The sequence below is a fragment of the Gallus gallus genome, chromosome 13 (genome assembly GCF_016699485.2).
Source record: "Gallus gallus isolate bGalGal1 chromosome 13, bGalGal1.mat.broiler.GRCg7b, whole genome shotgun sequence".
NCBI lineage: Eukaryota > Metazoa > Chordata > Aves > Galliformes > Phasianidae > Gallus > Gallus gallus.
Window position 1 is genome coordinate 8,553,896 of NC_052544.1, and position 17,691 is coordinate 8,571,586.

The following is a 17,691-nucleotide window of genomic DNA, read 5'->3' on the forward strand; positions in this document are numbered from 1 at the left end:
TCTTTTTTGGTGCGCGGCTTTACTTTCCTTTATCTTTCCCTCGCCCTCGTAATGTCCCCTAATAACAGCAATCAATCCCCAGGCACGACGCAGCACAGACCGCTGTTCAAGGCTGCAGTATTTAAAGACACACCAAAGGCTCTGCTGGCTAAGATCAGTTTTTATAAACTTTAACCGAGATGGATTTCCTTGAAACTCTGACTTGCGAAGCATCTGTCCTTCTCCCCCTCTCCCTTTGATCACATTGGCAGCACTGCTGCTATGCTGCTGGCAAACCGCACGGCAATTGCTATTTCAGACTCACAAATCAGACGCCAGCGTGAAGATCTGCCTTGTGTTCTTCAGAGGACATCTCCCCTCCAGAAGAGACCAACCGAAATGCCTGGCATTCCGAAATGGCTGCAAGCCCTCTCCCACCGCATTCTGTTCCCCAGCTGACGGGGTCTCGCTGTGCAGGTCCTGTTCCCACATCCCTGTGTCCCCAGCCCTGCTGGCACACACTGACATTTGTCAGCCAGCGGCCCCAAAGAGCTCTGCTGCTTATAGCCAGGTGGTGCCAGGCCATTCACACCCTCCTGCCATTGTGCAGTTGGTCGCTGCAAACCACTGAATGGAAGTCATCACTGTCTTACAAGCCCACCCAAAGGACATAGCACTATTTATTGGTTAATGCTATAAGTGAAGCGGCAGGCAAATTTCAAGTCTCATACTTGGAAGCCCTGCCACTTCGCACAATGAAGTCATCAGGAGTTTTTGATGGCATCCCAATGACGGCCACAGAACAGCCCTGGCAGCATCCCTCAGGAACATGGTTAGTGGGCATGGTGGTGGTGGTCAACGGTTGGACTTAATCTTAGAGGTCTTTTCCAACCTTAATGACGCAATGATTCCAAGGCTCACCTGGCTCCCTCTCACCCCGATGGGCCCAGTAATGAGTGAGTTGCTCGTTAGAATCTCAGGGGTGCAGATCACTCCAGTCCCATATTCCACTACGGCTTTGCTTTACAGAGCATGTGCTCTGAGGTCTGGTCCTGTGCCCTCCCCAAATCTGCAATGTTCTTCAGCCTTGGTTGGTCCCCTCCTCCTCTTGGCAGCAATTTGGTCACCGTCAGGACACCAGCCTGGGCATCTTATCCCAGTCCCAAGGGCCACCTGCAGCTGTAAGGCAGTAGGAGGTGAGGCAAGCTGGAGCAATGGGTCCGCAGCCTCAGCTCTGCTTAAGGGTTTTCTCTCATCAAAAAAGAGCTCTGCCCAACCGTGTCAAGTTCAAGACCCCAAGAAATTGCAATTTCCCCTCATTAGGAATTATGCTTTCAACCTCAGCGTCGCACCGAGGAGATAACTTCTGAACCTCACTCCATAAATTACAAAGCACGTTAAGCTGAGCAGCCAGAGCCCCGCGAGACCACAACAGAAAGCGGGCTGAGAAAAGCTGCTGCCACGGCGTAGTTATCGCCGAGGAAAGAGAGATAAACCTGAACGAAATTATTTCATTTCTGCTGCCAAATGGGATATTCTATCTTTTATCTTTGGCTTGTCAAGCGGGGTTTGGAAGATGTAACATTCGAGTTATGGAGGAGGGCAAGAATCAAACAGCTCTTTTCCCTGACATTGGGAAACCTGACGGAAAACTTTCGCTCAGGAGATTCTCCCTTGTCTGCCTGCCTGCCTTCGCAGTGCTGTTGTTACATAGGCTGCGAAAAGCTGAGAGTTGCTTTTATGTGATCTATTTATTTCTCCCACGTAGCCGTAAGACGTTATGCCATCAGGAATGCAATCACATGAAAACAGGAGTCACGGACAAGTGGATGGTTAAAACAGGACAATTCCTAAAATACAAAAGTCTCATTATTATGTAAATATCCACAGTGGAACAAGAAAATGAAAGTGTTTTATGCGAGTATCTGGAAAACAACCCCACAAACACAACTGCATCCATTTTCCTCTCTTCAAAGAATAAGTAGCTCTTAAAAAAATCCTAAATGTGATTTCCCTGCTGTACTGAAAAGCTTTGAAACGCAGTTAAATGGTTTTATTCTTTAAAGAGTCTTCCTGGGTAATTCTCAGCAGCAAGCGAAAAGGCATTGCTGATGTTCTGATTTGGTTTCTTCACGCCAGTGCTGTTGGTGTAGGAGGGAGAAAGACATGGGGCAGGGAAGGGATGGGGTCTGCTCCTCTCAGTGGGAGAGCTCTGAGCTGTTCTGCTGCCGGAGGGCTGAAAGGATGGGAGAGAAAACGCTCCTGGGAGCAAAGCAAGCCCACCTTACACAGAGCAGAGGAAGAAATCTCCCTGGACACAGAGGGAAAAACAAATTAATGATCAAGAAATCACCTTCCCCTCCCTCACTCTGCCCTAAAGCCCTGCCTCATCTGTTCAGACACCAGGAATTCAGTGCTCAGAGACAAGAGGCAAACCAGCTCTGGAGAGAGGAGCTGGCACAGGTACACCGAGATGCAGCTTTCAGACAGACGTCTCAGCGCCAGTGATTCATGTTTTTTAATGTACAGGAGAAAAAAATGCAGCCATCAACAAGATACGGAACGAGACAGAGGAAATTGCACCTCCTGCCCATCTGGCACACACCTTAACGAGGGACCCGTGGGGAGCTGACATCCCACCAGCACCACTGCCTGCGCAGCCAGGTGGGACAGAGCGGTTCCCAGGGCGGTGGCAGCAGCTTGGGGTGTCGGGGCCACCGAAACAGGAGCATTGACCGCAACCCTCCAGGACGTGGCAAGCGATTGATGTGCATACGCCTCTGGGTACAGCCTGGAGAACCAGCAGCCATGCTGCGCTTTGGTGCCAGAAAGGCCCAGACGAGCCAGCGGCTTGTTAGCAGCCAGGAGCAGCAGTGGGCACAGGGAGCCAAAATGCTGCGGGCACGAGAGAGGGGAACAAAAGGGATAGGCAGATGGGAAGCCAAAGAGATGGAAGAGATTGCGCACACCTGCCCCAGGAGGAAGCTGGGATGAGAGCTGACACGTGTTCCAGGGATCACATCTGGCCTCATCGCACCTCAACCACCCCACACATGTCCCTGCTCGCGGCTCCAGCCAGCTCTGCCCCTGCCTGGCACATCCCACCTTGTGCACACCTGCCCTGTGTGAGCTCCCGGCCCGGCCAGGTTCTGTAAGCAGCAGGAGGGCAATGCTTCCTTCCAAGGCTAACGCTGCAGCAGGACAGCGAATGTCTGAAACTGCAACTCGGAAACTCAATCAGCTCGAATGCTAAATGCAGTGGGACTAATGAGGAGCAAGGTGCTTATTTTCGTCCCTAATTGAAAAGCCACTGAATGTGATATGCGAGAAGGATCCTTACTAGAATGGGAAGAAAAGCATGGCGTAAGCTTCCAAGTGACTCATCCTCTGCACGCCAAGTAAACATTAATTCCTGCACATTCAAACTTGACTGCCAAAGATTAAACACCTTAAACACACTTAAGCACCTCCATAGGTTGTATAGCCTTCATGGGATGGGAAGCAGCGATTTCCTTTCCCTGCGATGAGGGCTCTCCAGCAGCTTTGCCTACAACCACAGCCCGAGGTGTACCATGGTAAGGCTCTGACGGCATCACACAGGTCCCTACCCGTAGCAATTACCAGAGAAATGAAAGAGGAAAAAGTGCCATTTAGCGGATGCTCTACCTCCTCATACAGCAATTCCCCTTCAGGGTAATAACGCAGGAGGGAAGGCACCTCCACAGCACAGCCCAGCACGGAGAGCAGCGAAGCGTGCCCTGCTTCGATGACACACTTGGCAACGTGCTGCCAGTGTCTGGCAGCCCTGAGGGCCGCAGGCACAGCTCAGCGCAGCGCTGCCCTGCTGGATGCCGGCCTCCCAGCCCCGCTGCCGCACCACCACGGATGCCGATGGCAGCGTGGAATTAATCATGCCAGTTGGCTGTGGCACATTTTTGGGTATGTGCTGTGCGAGGCTGGTTAAAGATAGTCCTCAGCAGGAGATCAACCCGTTCCAGCTCTAAATCACGGCGAGGGCTGAGCGGTTTCACGGGTTTCCTTTTGAAGAGTGGAAAAGCAGAAAGCTACAAAGGCGGCAGTGAATTAATCTATTCTTTGCACTTCTGTGACCTTTCTCCTGGAGATGCTTCATGTCTGCATGTTAATTAATTAACTCTCGTATGCCCAAGTGAGCCGGCGCTGCCTACCTCCCCAACTACAAAGCGAGACGCAGGGAGAGAAAGCCACTCGCTCAAAGGTCGCACAGGGTGTGGGCAGCAAAATCAGTGACACTCCAGGAGGCTCAGCTCCTGGGACGGGAGAGGCAGGAGAGCAGGCAGAATGGGGCTGTTATGTGGGGCAGCACAAGCACCTGTAATCACGGAGATGAACTGGACCCAAACCGCAAAGTGGGCTGAACAGCTACCTGATGCGCTCAGACCTGAACAACCTGAAGTGTTACTGTGTAGTTTTGCTGAAGTCAAGCTGGAACCAAACCAGAAACCTTTCGGAGCTGTCACAGCACTGATAACTCCTCCTACGGTGTATCACTGGCAACTAAACGGCGAGGAGAGACAAGAGAACAGTTCTAAACAAAAAATGCTTCTTGAAGCTGAGATTTTACCCCTGGAAAAGGCAGAGAGATTTTTTTTCCACCAAGAGGTCATTGTTACTCACTCCATTGTGCATTACTATGTGTGCAATGTACATTACTATAACGGGCAGCAGAATACTAACAAGGATACACAGAAAGAACACCTTTTACCCACAAGCTAAGAACTGAGCTGCTCTGCTGGACCTGGGACCCTCTGAGCATCACCACTTGGAGCCCATTCAGAGATGGATGCATCAGCCCAAAACAGGTCAACAATTAGGATTTCTGACTTGCTGGGAAAGAGTTAAGCATTAAAAGCATTTCTCTTAAGGATACAAAATAACATCTAGAAAATAAGAAATTGAAGCCATTTCTCCTAAAACAAGCCCCATTCTCTCTCATGTTTACCAGACAAATGCCACTCATACTTGGTATTCCTCACGGTTGTGGGAGAAGCGCTGCACCCAAATCCCAGCCGGATTCTTAAAAGGGATTTTGGCTCCTTTGTTAAATGCCGACAGCCCTATTTGGGCCGGGATCAACAACTGCATCCCAACTGCAGTGTCCTCTGCTCGCCTCCTGCCCTCCTGCCCAGCTGTCCCTGGTAGCACTGCAGGACACTTGCTGCTCGCTCGCTGTCACCCCTTTTATCTCCCATACCTTCCTGCTCCATGTAAGGGCTTCTCCAGGTCAGGGCAATTTTACCCTCTCCCAGCCTGCCTGTCATCATAGGGATCCCTGTTCTTCACGCCCTCATCCAGCTGCTAACCCAAGGCAAGCAATTAGCGTGGAGAAATTAGCACCATCCGCAGCAGCCCCAGTATCAGCAGGGCCATGGAACCCCACAGCGGGGTGCACAGCTCCCGGCCTCCCCGCCCGCCCTGCAGGTCGGGACAAGTTCCACCCGTTGGCTGCAATGCTGCACGGCCCGTTCGTCACCTGTAGGAGACAGAAAAACGACGTGCCTCAATCACCAGGAATTCGCTCTTGCCTAATCGCCTGCCCGCAAATCATCCTCAGCCATGGGCAAGGGGAAGGAGAAGGAGGCACAAAGCCTATGGACATCCGAGTGTGGATTCCCACAGCGAGGTCACAGCGTGCTCCGGGAGGGCTGGGAGGTGAGCAGCGGGCGCCTATTGAGGACTGGCACCCAGCAGCGGGCTGTCATCGCGATGAGAGCACTTCCACCAGCACACACCCCAGGGCCACTGTGAAGCGTGTCTGACACATCTCAGCCCTCTTCCATCCCAGTGCCTCCTCGACCGGTTCTAATATAGAAGCTGCCTCTCGTCAGCCCGTGCCTATTACTCAATTCAGTGCCGCTCCGGGTAGAAGCCTTGCTGTTAATGTGACAATGCCTTCATCCATTGTGTGTTAACCATGAGGCACTTGGCAAGCACAAGTTTCCCAAGCTCCCGATACAAATTTCTCCCACATCGATGGCGTGTGCTCTTCTCTCACTGAATGGAAATGTGGACAGAGGGGATTTAGAGCTGCAACGAGCACAGAAAGCCTCTCTGAACAAATTTGTATTGAAAAATGAACTGAATCGTGTTCAACGGGATTTAAAATGTAATTTCACTATTTGAGGAGGGTGTGCTCATTTACGCATAAAACCCAAACTGTGACTGTTTGCCTTTTTCAGGATGAAGGCCCCTCCGCATTCCCAATACAACTGAATAGAAACAAAAGGTCATTCTCCACCTTCACCTATTTATGGTGAAGGAAAGAGTGAAAGTGGAGTGACTTCTGCAGGTTTCATCAGTTAATTGGTGTACCATAAGGAGCAGGCAAATACCAGTTTGGAGGAGTTTCATTTTCATTTTATGTTTAAATAAACTATTGAACGCCATTGGACTGGGATGAGCAATTCCTTTCTTAGCTAAAACAAGAGAGAAAATGCAGAGCTCAGCTTGTCAGGGTGAAAAAAGAGGTGTACTTTGGACAAAGAAGAGGAAAGACTTAATTCTGATTGATTATCTTGGAGCAATTCTAACCAGCCGTAGCTTTTATAAATAGGGCTCCATCCAATCATTCCATCTTCCGGAAGAACTTCACAGTTTTCAAACCCCTGTTTAGGAGCAGCCCTAAGCCCACTTCCCTCCCTAATGCCGTGTGACCAATGAGAGGCACACAACGCGCCCAGGAGGATCGACACGAAACATGGCTGAATTGCGTCCAACTCAACGAAACACATTTTTATACTTTAAGATAGCCAACGTCCATAATCTCTTCTGCAGCCGTGGGCAGCAGCTTCTTCTGACCACCACTACTCCATAGCAACGGGGCATGGCTCCACGTGGGGACGAGACACGCTGCCGGCATCTTTCAGCACGTCAGCAAACAACATCCAAGTGTCCTGCGTGGTTTTTGCACAACTTGACAAATGGCTGCAAATGGACTCTCCCCAGTAAGGCAATGCTCTGCAGACAGCCTCCACCTGGCAGGACGGGGCTGAGCCTTTCTAGGCTGTGAGCACAGTGTTAGAGTTGGGAGGTCTGCATAAATCAAGCCCTAAGTTTTTTTCCATCAAACTTTTCCTCTTTCTCAACGACTTCTAAAAGCACCACGAGGAACTCTTTCATCGCAGAACTGCGGTACCACTGATGTCATCCCTTTTTTTAACTTCACGTGTGTGAGGCTGTGCATGGGAAGGCTGCTCGGCACAGACAGCTCTAGCAATGGCAGACACAGCGCTCAGCTCCTGCACAGCAGCTCGCAGCGAGACCCCAACCCCAGCAGGTACACAGGTCTTTCCTCTGGGAAGTCCCAGCCTGACCAGGGGATCCTCCCCTCACCCCAGGACGCAGCCCTGGCTCTCCAGGCTTTTGGCATACATCCCTTGGCATTGCCTCCAGCTGAAAAGCTGACCCACAAAATGCATTTTCTCCAAGGTCACGCACTCCTCACAACACCAATTTGGGAGGTATTTAAAAAAAAAATGTAAACTTCCTTCCTATGAAAGAATCCAATCTCCCATTTAAATGTAACGGAGAGCGAGAGGAGATGCACAAGCTTGCAGCTGGAAACCTAATGACAGGTTCATAGCCAAACCACAAGCCAGAAGCTTTCTTTTGTGCCTCGAAGGTCCCAAGTAGCCTCTCTGCAAGGCACATCCAAATGCAAATCCATTCCTCCCTTTATTTCTATATTCAGCTCTCTGGCCGATTACAGAGAGGCATGTGCATGCGTTTGATAGGTCCTCCCTCTTCTTAAATAAGTTTAATAATACCCTTTTTATTCATGGGAGCCCAAAGTAGAAAGGATGCAATGCAGGAGCAAAGAAAAGCCAAGTGAACTAGCTGAAGATACGGACGGGCAAGGGCTCGGTGATTCAGTACTGATGATTCTATAGAGACCGCTGTCCTTGAGGAGGAAAAAGCCCAGCAATTACGAACTTGCAAAGGAAAAAGGATCTGCACGGCTCTTGTGTAAGAGCAGAATTAGCTAAAAGAGCAGATTAAAACCGGGGCAGGCTACCACGCATTTCAGCGCCGCTTTCCAACGGTTTTCCTCCGGCGACTGCGAACAACTGGTGGCTCCCCGCGTTACAAAGTTGCGTTAAAAGAAGAAGCGGCAGCAGAAGAGGAAGAAAGGGAGGAAATGAAGCAGAGAGGCGCTGACAGGACCCGCCGGGCAGGCAGGGATCGCTAGCGGAGCAGCGAGAACAGCTCCGCTTGGCCGCTCCGGCGGCTCTCACGCGGGCGAAGCCGTACCCCGCCGCCCGAGCATCCCCGCGCCGTGCCCGCCGCACCACCCACGGAACATCAGCGCGGCTCCGGCCCCGCTCCGAGCGGCTCCGCCGGGGTCCGAGGGCGGCATCGCCCCGCCGAGCGCCTCCCGCCCGCCCGCGGCGCCTCCCGCTCCGGGACGCCCCGCAGCCCCCCGCTACCTGCCAGCGTCTTGTGCACCGTGTTGCCCATCGCTCCGCTCGGCGGCGCGGCGGAGCCCGGAGCTCGGCAGGGCCATGGACAGCGCCCGCCTCCTCCCGCCGCCGCGCTCCGCTCCGCGCCCAGCCCGGCCGCGCCGCCCCCCGCCCCGCGCCCCGCACCGCCCCGCCCCGCAGAGCCCCCGCTCCCCGCCTTCCCGGGACGCCCGGGGCCGCGCTCCGCCCCGCGGGGAAAGAGCCGGGGGTCAGCGGGGCTCGGGGGCTTCCCAGGCGGCGGCGCCCCCAGGAACCGACTCGGTGCTGCTCTCGGGGCCGATCCCTCTATCGGCCGTGGTTTCCCGAAGGGGCTCAGCCCCGCCGGAGCCCATCAAGCTGGGCGGTTTTGCCCTCCGTGCCGTTTGTGACCCGGAGCGGAGGCACTCTGCGTCTCGGTGACACCGCTTTCCGCACGTTGTGGCACTGAGGGCACTAACGGGAATGTTGTGTGGGCAGCTCATCGCTACCTTGAAGCCCACCGATGCCATGGTGACGGAGGACACCGCAGCCACAGCCCGGAGCGCAGCACTGCCGAGACTTGTGGTGCAGTTCTGCCTTCCCTGCTCAGCCGTGACAGTGCGCGGTGGGCCGCACTGGAGATGAGCACAGGGTCCCACTTTCCTCCTGGCCCCACTCCCGCTGAGGGGTGATGCCTCCAGGCCTCTCCTCCCCGAGGCTGTTTTCTTACTTTAAGGACGTAGAAACGGGAAGATCAGAGCCACAAAATGTGCTGCAGCTGACACCGGGCTGATGCCAACGTGCAGGGTCTGTGAAAAGCCATCGCTGCCCTGAGCAGACGTCAAGCTGTGGCCCATCGCGTGTCCCGACACAGAGAAAGTGGGATGAAAGGGTGAGCCCAGCACCAGTAGCCTGGCAGAGAGCAGGCTCTGATCTGCTGCAAGGAAGCTGAAATACCACCAAGCCTTTAATCCCTAGATCGTGCTGAACGGGTCAAGTGTGGCTCAGGAGATGAGAGGGGACAGAAAAACCTAATTTCCAGTATTTTGTGCCATCGCAGGGATTTGTTAGAAATGGGATTATCAAAGGAGACACGGGCAGCTGTTCTTAAAAGCGCTTGCCCCCATCTGCTGTCGTCTCAGGTTAGCGCGTGTCTCCCAGTGCTTCGGTGCAGGAGCTGTGGGAGGGCAGAGCTGTGATCCAAGTGCGGGGCTGCCCTGCAGGGAGAAGGGGAGGGGAGCAGAGCTGTGCTCACAGAGGGGAAAGTCCTTGCTTCACTCCTGAGCGGGAGGCTTTGGCTAATCCTGAGCAGTTTCCCTCTGCGGGGAGCGGCAGTTGTTTAGGGCTTAGCCCAGGCTCCGGAGCCAACAGCACCGAGGGGTTCCCGCAGCGGGGCTCTGCGGCTGCCAGGGCAGCAGGCATGCCAGCCGGCTGTGTGCCACCTCCCACAGTCTGTCCCCAGCAATGCAGGGCAGTCACTGCCTCACCCAAGGGTGTTCCAGCCCTTCCTGCCCCCAAAAAGGGACAAAAATAGAAGACAATGAAATGGCAATGCGTATCCTTAAGGACGTGGAGACAGCCTCCAGGAACGCAATCAGCACTCCCACTTCTTGGCATTGTAGGAACGTAGGGTTTGTTAAAATAACCACTTTGCACAACACTAAACAATAAGCATGAGAAATAGTTGGGTAAGGATGACTTCATCCTCTCCAGAAACCACAGTGAGGAAGTAGAAGGGAACCAGAGGATGACACCGAGCGGGGACTGAAAGGCGAGGCGAAGTCACTCAGCTGCAGGAATCTCAGAATTGTTTGAGTTGGAAGGGAGACCACTAAAGGCCATCTGGTCCAACCCCCTGCAATGAACGGGGACACCACAGCTCCATCAGTGCTCACAGCCCCTCCAGCCTGACCTCGGGTGTCTGCAGGGATGGAGCACCGCCACCTCTGGGCAACCTGAGAAATGCAGAAAGGACGTGGACTGCCCAGAGCAGGGCACCACGGACAGGAGCTCATTAGCATGTTGAAATTATTTCCGCTCCAGCAAGTTTGGGTAACTATCGCTAACACACTTCAGTGATTTCCTCTGTAAGCCTGGCAGATGGCTGCTCTGCTGCAAAATCCCCGTCTCTCTCTCCCCCTCATGCTGACCAAGGGATGGGACGACCTGTGAATGTGTCCTTCGCTTTAATACCCACATTCTCACTTCCAGACATAAAGTAATAGCACCCAAGCTCTTTCCCAGTGTTTTTTTTTATCACTAGATCTTAAACCATTCCACAGATGAGGTGAGTGACATTATTCTTCTTTTACAGGTGATGAAGCTGAGGCACAGGAGGCACACAGAAGGTCACCCAGCAGCAGCTCAGAGCAGAGCTCTGACCGGAGCAGCCCCAGACGGACCTGTGTGAGGTTCAGCCCATGGGATCAGCTGCACTGAGCCACACACACTACTACACTGCTGCCTCTGCATCTTCTGGGCCTCCCATAACAACTTCAATACAGGGTAAGGACATGAAAAAGGATCTGAAAGGCATTCTGTATTACACTGATGTAAGATGTCTCCTTCCCAGCTCGCTTTAGTCACCTCTAAATCGTGCTGTGTGTGGATGTGTAACCCAGACCTCTCAAATCTGGGACAGTAGAAGGAGCAGACAGACAACCTTCCTTCTGAATCAAACATGGATGAATTCCACCTAAGGGTTGTTACAGGCAGGGATGCGATTCAAACCCTCCTACAGCACATCGACCTTTCACAAATGGCACGGGCTGTACCCAGTGGTAGCTCTCACAGAAACATCCTTGTACACGTAGGGTCTCCAGAGATGGAAATAACTCAAAGCATTCCCACCGACTGATACCAACCTCAGGTGTAACTCTTCTTAGGGCTTCAAATGAGTTGCGTTGTCTGTATCAGTCCCTTCGGGGCTTGGGTTTTTTAGGATGAGGGACGTGAGATGTAAGGTATGGCTGTTATCAGCTATCATCAGCGCATATCTAACAGATGGCAGTAAGTGATGACAGGCTCAGCCCTTTCAGCAGCAGCGACTTAAACCTGACAGATCTGTCCACCCCTGCCCTGCAGGGCAGCCCCCTGCTCCTGCTGATCCCCCTGCAGCCACGTGCTGGGTGCTGCCAGTGAGCCCAGCTCTACTCTCCTCTCCCAGCACTTCTGTCACGCTCAGAGCTGAGCTCCACGGAAAACCTCTCTCATCCCATAGCCACATCCTTTTGCTTTCTTCATCTCTGGGGATTCCCCAGATCTCCATCTTTAATGGAGGTCAGATTGCTGCTCGCCTCCAGAGCCATACTTAGCGCTGCTCACACCCCAGGGCCGTCCCCTCTCACTCCAGTTTCACACCCCTGCACCTTCAGTTCTGCTCCTTCCTCCATGGCTGTAAATCTTGCAGCATCCATTCATTTTCATCCTCAGCTCTCAGGAGTGCTGAGACTGTCCAAAGCACTTCCATTTCCATCACGTCTCACCCTGAGCCCTCCCACACTGAGCAAAAGCTCCTGGGAATTCTCATAGGCTACAGAAGGAATATACCCTAGAAAAATATGTGAGGTGATGGTCAGAGCCTCCAGCATTCCTCCAGCATGCAAACGTCACTGCATCTAAAATCGTTTGGACTGGGACACAGTTACTCTTGGATGGCAACAGTGACACAGAGCACACCTTCTACAACCAGCACACATCCAGCATCAACACACCAAGCAGCATCACCAAAATAGTTTCCTTCCTACTGACTGCACAGCAAAAAACTTGTTTCTGTACTGCTGAGTAGCAAGACGTGCTTCCCCCTATGGAAGTCACTCCCAATGGCACCTTGTGCTTCCTCTCCCCAAACTGCTGGCTCAGGCGGCTGCCTGGGGACACAGCACATCTGACTGATAAGAACAGCTATTTCTCATCTCCCAGCCTCAGCACCTCTCCTCTGGAAGCGGAGAACTAACAAGCCCCACTCCCTCTCAGAGAGAAGCAAAAAAGCTGTTCCCTGAATTCCCATAGCACGCACTTGGGAGGTATTTGTTTAGGAGAGATGAGCGTACAGAGCGTCCTCCGGCACGGCACCGCGCCGTCCTGCCACCCACACGTTCCAACTGCTGCGAGCAATCCCTTTCCATTGCTTCCCTCCCTGCTCTCAGCACTAGCACAGGATGCACGGAGTCCCCGCAGGTCACGCACAAACTGGCTTTTACTTTCTTTTTTCCATTAAAGAAATCAAGGGAAGCGCGAGCTTCCAGTGCAACAGGAGGAAAACCCACACCTTCCCAAGAGCTCTGTGAACCGGCCTTGACTGCTCGGCCATTGAAGCTGTTTCCTGATCCAAGCCCTTGCTGTCTGTTGGAGCAGAATGGTGCTGGACTAGAGGTGACCCACGGGATCCGATGCAGACAGGGAGATGCAGCCCACAGAAAGGCCAAACAATCCCACCGTGCCTTTGAAAGGAACGGTGTCCATCCACCCAGACCGACAGTGCTTGCTGTCCCGAGAACCAAAATGCACCACCTCATGTCACTCCCTGCCCTTTCCATACGGCACGGGGAGAAGGCACTGCTGTCCCACAGACACAGCGCTGCTGGGGGTGCCCCATCCACCCGGCCCAGATGGATGCCCTTTCCTTCGGCGGGGGCAGCGGGTGGGCTGGGGCCCTGTAAGGAAGAATTTCCAGTTTAGAAATGAACAGAGGCCGTTCCTATTACTGCTAGTGGAATGTCAGCGTCTCTGGTCCCAAGCACCACTGTCAACAAATGTGCTCACAAACGCTCCTTCAGCTTCAGCCAAAATAAAAATACCCCCCCGCACCCCATTTCTTTCAAGGAAAGCATCTCTAACTCAGCATTTGTCACACACATAACAAGCTCTCTTTTTTCTTGTTCAACCCAGTCTTGTCCACGTAATTTCAACATAAAGGAATTGGTTGTGGGCTGCGTTATCAAATGAGTCATCATTTTATGTGACACTATAATATGATTTTGAGAATTCCTGGCACGCCAGCATGGGTTATGCATTACAGTCTCCTAATTTTGACTGCACAGCAGTGACCGGAGTGGGAAGGAAGGTGCAGGTTGTCCAAATTACAACTTCTCTGCGGTGTGACCTTTGCAGACAAGTTACCTGCTGTGTGCCTCGCTTGCTCCAGCTGCAAGGCAGAACCATGCCTGTGTGTAGCAGCAGGGCGAGCCGATGTTTGCACAGGAGATCTGAAGAACGTTACTGAAGTGCAAATGATTATTTTAACAGGAGGAGAAAAGCAGAAGCAGTTTGTTTTGGATGCAACAGGCTGATGGCCGGCAGTGCTACCAGAAATTCCCAGGACGCGATCTCTGCGTGCTGTATACCAGTCACAAGCTAATTGGGGGTAATGAATGATTTTCAGAAGCATGAGGAATAGGAAGTGCTAAGAGGAAACCTACTGATTTGCAAACTGCAGCTCTTGGGGAAATAACTTCTGACAAACATTGACACACAGAAGATAAATAAGAACCCTTGCAGAAGCCCTCTCAAACACTGCACGGTTATGCAGCCCAGACTGCTCTGGAGCTGAAAGCACTTATTACCAAAGAGGAAGAAAGTGACAGAAGCGGGATGAGCTCCTGCTGCCCCCCAGGTGAGCACTGCCCGGGCCATGGGGGTGAGGAGAAGGCCTGGTTGCCTGGTTTGGCTTCATCTGTGTCATTCTGCATAGTTTGATGGCTCGCTGCTAGCAAGGAGCAGCAAGGAAGAGGAATGTTATAACACCTAAATGCTAAGAGAGGCATTTTGGGAGACTGAGAAATCCTCCCAGAGTGAAAAATCCCATTCAGAAGAACTGAGAAACACCACCTCCATTTGTTGGCAGGAGGGGTTTCTTTTGAGCTCATTTGCCAAGGCAAATGTGTCGGAGCTGGGAGGCATCTGGGGCGGATGGCCGCTCTTTGGGGCTCACCGAGCAGCAGCGCTCCCAGCCAGCAGGCACGGGGAGGTCACTGGTGGTGAAGGGATGACCACAGAGTAGCACAAACATGGGATGTCCGGCTGTGCTTCAAGCTCTGCCCCATTACTCATTTCCCCAGCCAGGACAACGACTTTCAAATGCAGTAGCTGGTAATAGTCTCTGTCTCAAGAGCTCGCGTGAAAACAAAACAAACCAAAACACCCTTCTATACTACCTCTGATATATTGTAAACATGGAACCAACTTCTTAAGTGCTTACTTGAGAGTTATTCCTTTGAAATCAAATAGGAAAAGGAAAGCGGAAGGAGGAACGATGGATAGCCCAGAAAACTATCAAGGAAAAAAAGATCTTTTGTTTCTTGCTCAATTGCTTCTCAATCTTTTGACACATTTTATTGCAAAAAGGAGCTGGCCCTCACTGGCTGGCACTTAATGTATAAGCAGGGATATCCCATGCTGCTGTGACAGCTGTCCGGAGCAAGGCTGCAGCTGCTGGGGCAGAGCGGAGCCCACCAGAACCCACACCTCTGCGCCCATCATGCCTGGGCTGTGCAGGGAACTGCGCACATCATCATGGGAAAATACGCACACAGGGGCCAGAGAGATGCATGGAGAGCTACACAGGAATGAGCAAAGCCTCTTCTTCTGCACATCCTATGCACCCCGCTCAGCTCACCCACCACAAGCGAGGGGAGATGACTCACAGCTCTCATGCACTCTGGATGTGACTCTGCCAGGGGTGAGCTCCCGGATACCCCAGGAGGCAGAGCATCGCTGGGCAGGGGCAGCACTGGGCACAGCGAGCAGTGACAGGACTGAGAGCAGTGCCACCAAACACCTGGTGGTTCTGAGCCAGAGCTCCGAGCATTCACTGCTCTTATAAGAAATCCCACTGGGACAAAAGAGAACCCAAACGAGACAGACTCTGGACTTTCCCTTAAGTGTGAACACATCAGGGCTGTGTGAATGCTGTTCTGCTGTCAGCTCCGGCGCTCACAATTAATGTTATCTCCCATTTTCCACAAACTGTCCTTCCGGAGCTGCGGCATCGAGCCCTGACCCCACGTGCAGAACACTGCTGCCTTTATCCCTAGCCTGGAGAGCATGAAATCAGTGTACAAAGAATCCAACCTCAGCTGTCCTCTCCAGGGCAGAACAAGACACGATTTATAGGTTTATATACACACATGCCCATCTATTCATCCTCTTAGCAAACAGTTCATGAAGAGTGCCTTAAGCCTTTCTGAATCGGGCAATTCTCTGTGTGGACAATCAATCCCTAACTGAGAGTCTGCAGGGAAAGACATCATGTTGCAGGAATGCTGCAGAAGCCGTTGCATATACTGTTCCCTTTGTTGAGAATAGCATCTTTGCCTTGGATATATTTTTTTTTTCTCCTTAGCCATTTAATTCCATGAAGCGGGGCCCGGTTCCAGCAGGCAAGAAGAACATTGCTAGATTTTGCTTCTCCTTTCCTGAAAGGCTGAGAAACCAGATTTAAAAAATGTGTTTAGTGGGCGTTTGGTGGGACGAATTCTCTTCCATAGTTCGGCATTTTGGAGACAGAGCAAGCAATAGTTACATTGCATATGGTGCCTGGTTTTCCTTCCAAAGCAGGTAGCCTGGAGAGCTGTAGCTTCCCCTATCCCCTAGAAATCACAGGAGCTGTTTTGATTCAGAAAAACAAGTTTTGCAAGAGGTTTCAGGTTAGAGCTCTTGTAAAAAGGGCTCAGTGGACAAATGTCTGGAAATTTGTTTAGTGTGCACTGCAACATGTAACGCCACGCGTAATGGCATCAGATCTACCTTTACAAGGGGCACGGCATGTCTCTCTGTAGCCCAGAGCAGAACACAATGTGGATTCCCAGCACAAACCTGGGGCTATTTCTCTCTCGTATAGGAACAATAATAGTGAGAAACATCTGATTCTTCTCTCATACAGGCTTTAAACCAGATGCAACCCCTTTGCATGCAACGTGGATGACAGCAGGATCAACGCCAACGTCCCTACCCACATATGAGCCTAAAGGTCTCATTCAGCATAATCATCCCCCGAGAGCTGACAAAATGGGCAACATGGCAGTTCTGACCCCCTCCCTGCCCTCTGATGCCACCTGCAGCAGTGATGGTCCCACTGACCACTCAGCCAAGCCTCTTGTCATTGTACTCAGTCAGTGGAAAAGGTGCTGGAGCTTGGGCTTAGAGACCAAGAAAACCATGGTGATTTCATCTTAAGCCACTGCAGATGGCAGGTGTGCAGAGCTGGCTCACTCAACACATAGAATGAATCATAGAATGGCCTGGGTTGAAAAGGACCACAATGATCATCTAGTTTCAACCCCCTCCTAACATGCAGGGTCTCCAACCAGCAGACCAGGCTGCCCAGAGCCACATCCAGCCTGGCCTTGAATGCCTCCAGGGATGGGGCATCCACAGCCTCCTTGGGTTGTGTCACACCAGACACTTCCCCGCTCCGTTTGCAGAAACACAGAAGGATGCTGTGGAGATCTCTGGGCACCACTGGGAAAGGGTCAGGAGAGCACGTAGGGAACACAGAAGGGGAACAAAGCAGAAGGATTCCTAATGAATGACATTCACATTCCTGTTTTTGTGCATTCTTAGTAGCAAATTAAAAAGGAGAGACAACAATTGCCAAGATGTGCTACGTCTGCAGACTTGTCTCCAAGTTAAATGTGTGTACAGGTTCCATAAAGCATTTGTAATTCTCAAAATCTATTGTTTGTTTAGGTACCAATTTTAGAAACTTCCCAGAGGATTCAGACCTAAACCTGCTATCTCAGCTATTAAAGAAAGAAATGGGATTAAAAAAACAACCCACCACACACAAACAACAAAGCAACACCCCTGAGACTCAGCAGCTTGGCCTGGAGAAAACAGCCCTGCAGCCATGAAATGCAGCTTGAAAAAGACTCCATTAAACAGCTCCAGTTCCTAAATCTCACCTCTACATTGCATCTGCTAGGCCAGCCCTCAGCTCACAGGGCAGCCCTTTGGCACCAAGTTGCTGCTGAAAACCATCTCTTTGACCAACGCGCACCTCCGGCACAGCCCACCTTGATTTACGGCTATTTGCCTGCATTTTAATTTTTAACAGACAATTTCTGGTGATGAATTCCAGTCCCGTGACTGCTGGGAGCACAGGCAGCTCAGGCAGCACTTAGCTCACAGAGCTGTGTCCCATCAGGCTCTCAAGACATTGAGCTTGCCCCAATTGAGACCCAATCCACGCACCTGGTGAGCCTCCTTCCCATAAGCAAGGCTGGGGTCCGAATCCTGATGCCCTGTTTTCAGCAAC

At 52.0% G+C, this 17,691-nt stretch overlaps 1 protein-coding gene and 1 long non-coding RNA gene across 6 annotated transcripts in view; one reads left to right on the forward strand and one right to left on the reverse strand.

The window, feature by feature from the left end:
• The window catches only part of NEURL1B (neuralized E3 ubiquitin protein ligase 1B), a 111,968-nt gene that overhangs the window by 19,574 nt on the left and 74,703 nt on the right, over positions 1-17,691 (reverse strand). For 2 of the 5 annotated variants that reach the window (XM_040647148.2, XM_425198.8), the window contains exon 1: positions 8,445-8,566. The exons of 1 other annotated variant lie outside the window; for it this stretch is intronic. In XM_040647148.2, coding sequence (XP_040503082.1) covers positions 8,445-8,475 — 31 coding nt within the window. In that variant the 5' untranslated portion in view covers positions 8,476-8,566. Of the gene's footprint in view, positions 1-5,212; positions 7,879-8,444; positions 8,567-17,691 lie in introns of those variants that run through there. 2 more of the 5 variants (XM_040647147.2, XM_040647146.2) reach the window with 1 other exon arrangement.
• On the forward strand, positions 9,962-17,021 carry LOC112533405. The gene is made up of 3 exons (XR_003077620.3): positions 9,962-10,487; positions 10,750-10,940; positions 16,318-17,021. It is a non-coding gene; the product is annotated as an uncharacterized LOC112533405 (long non-coding RNA).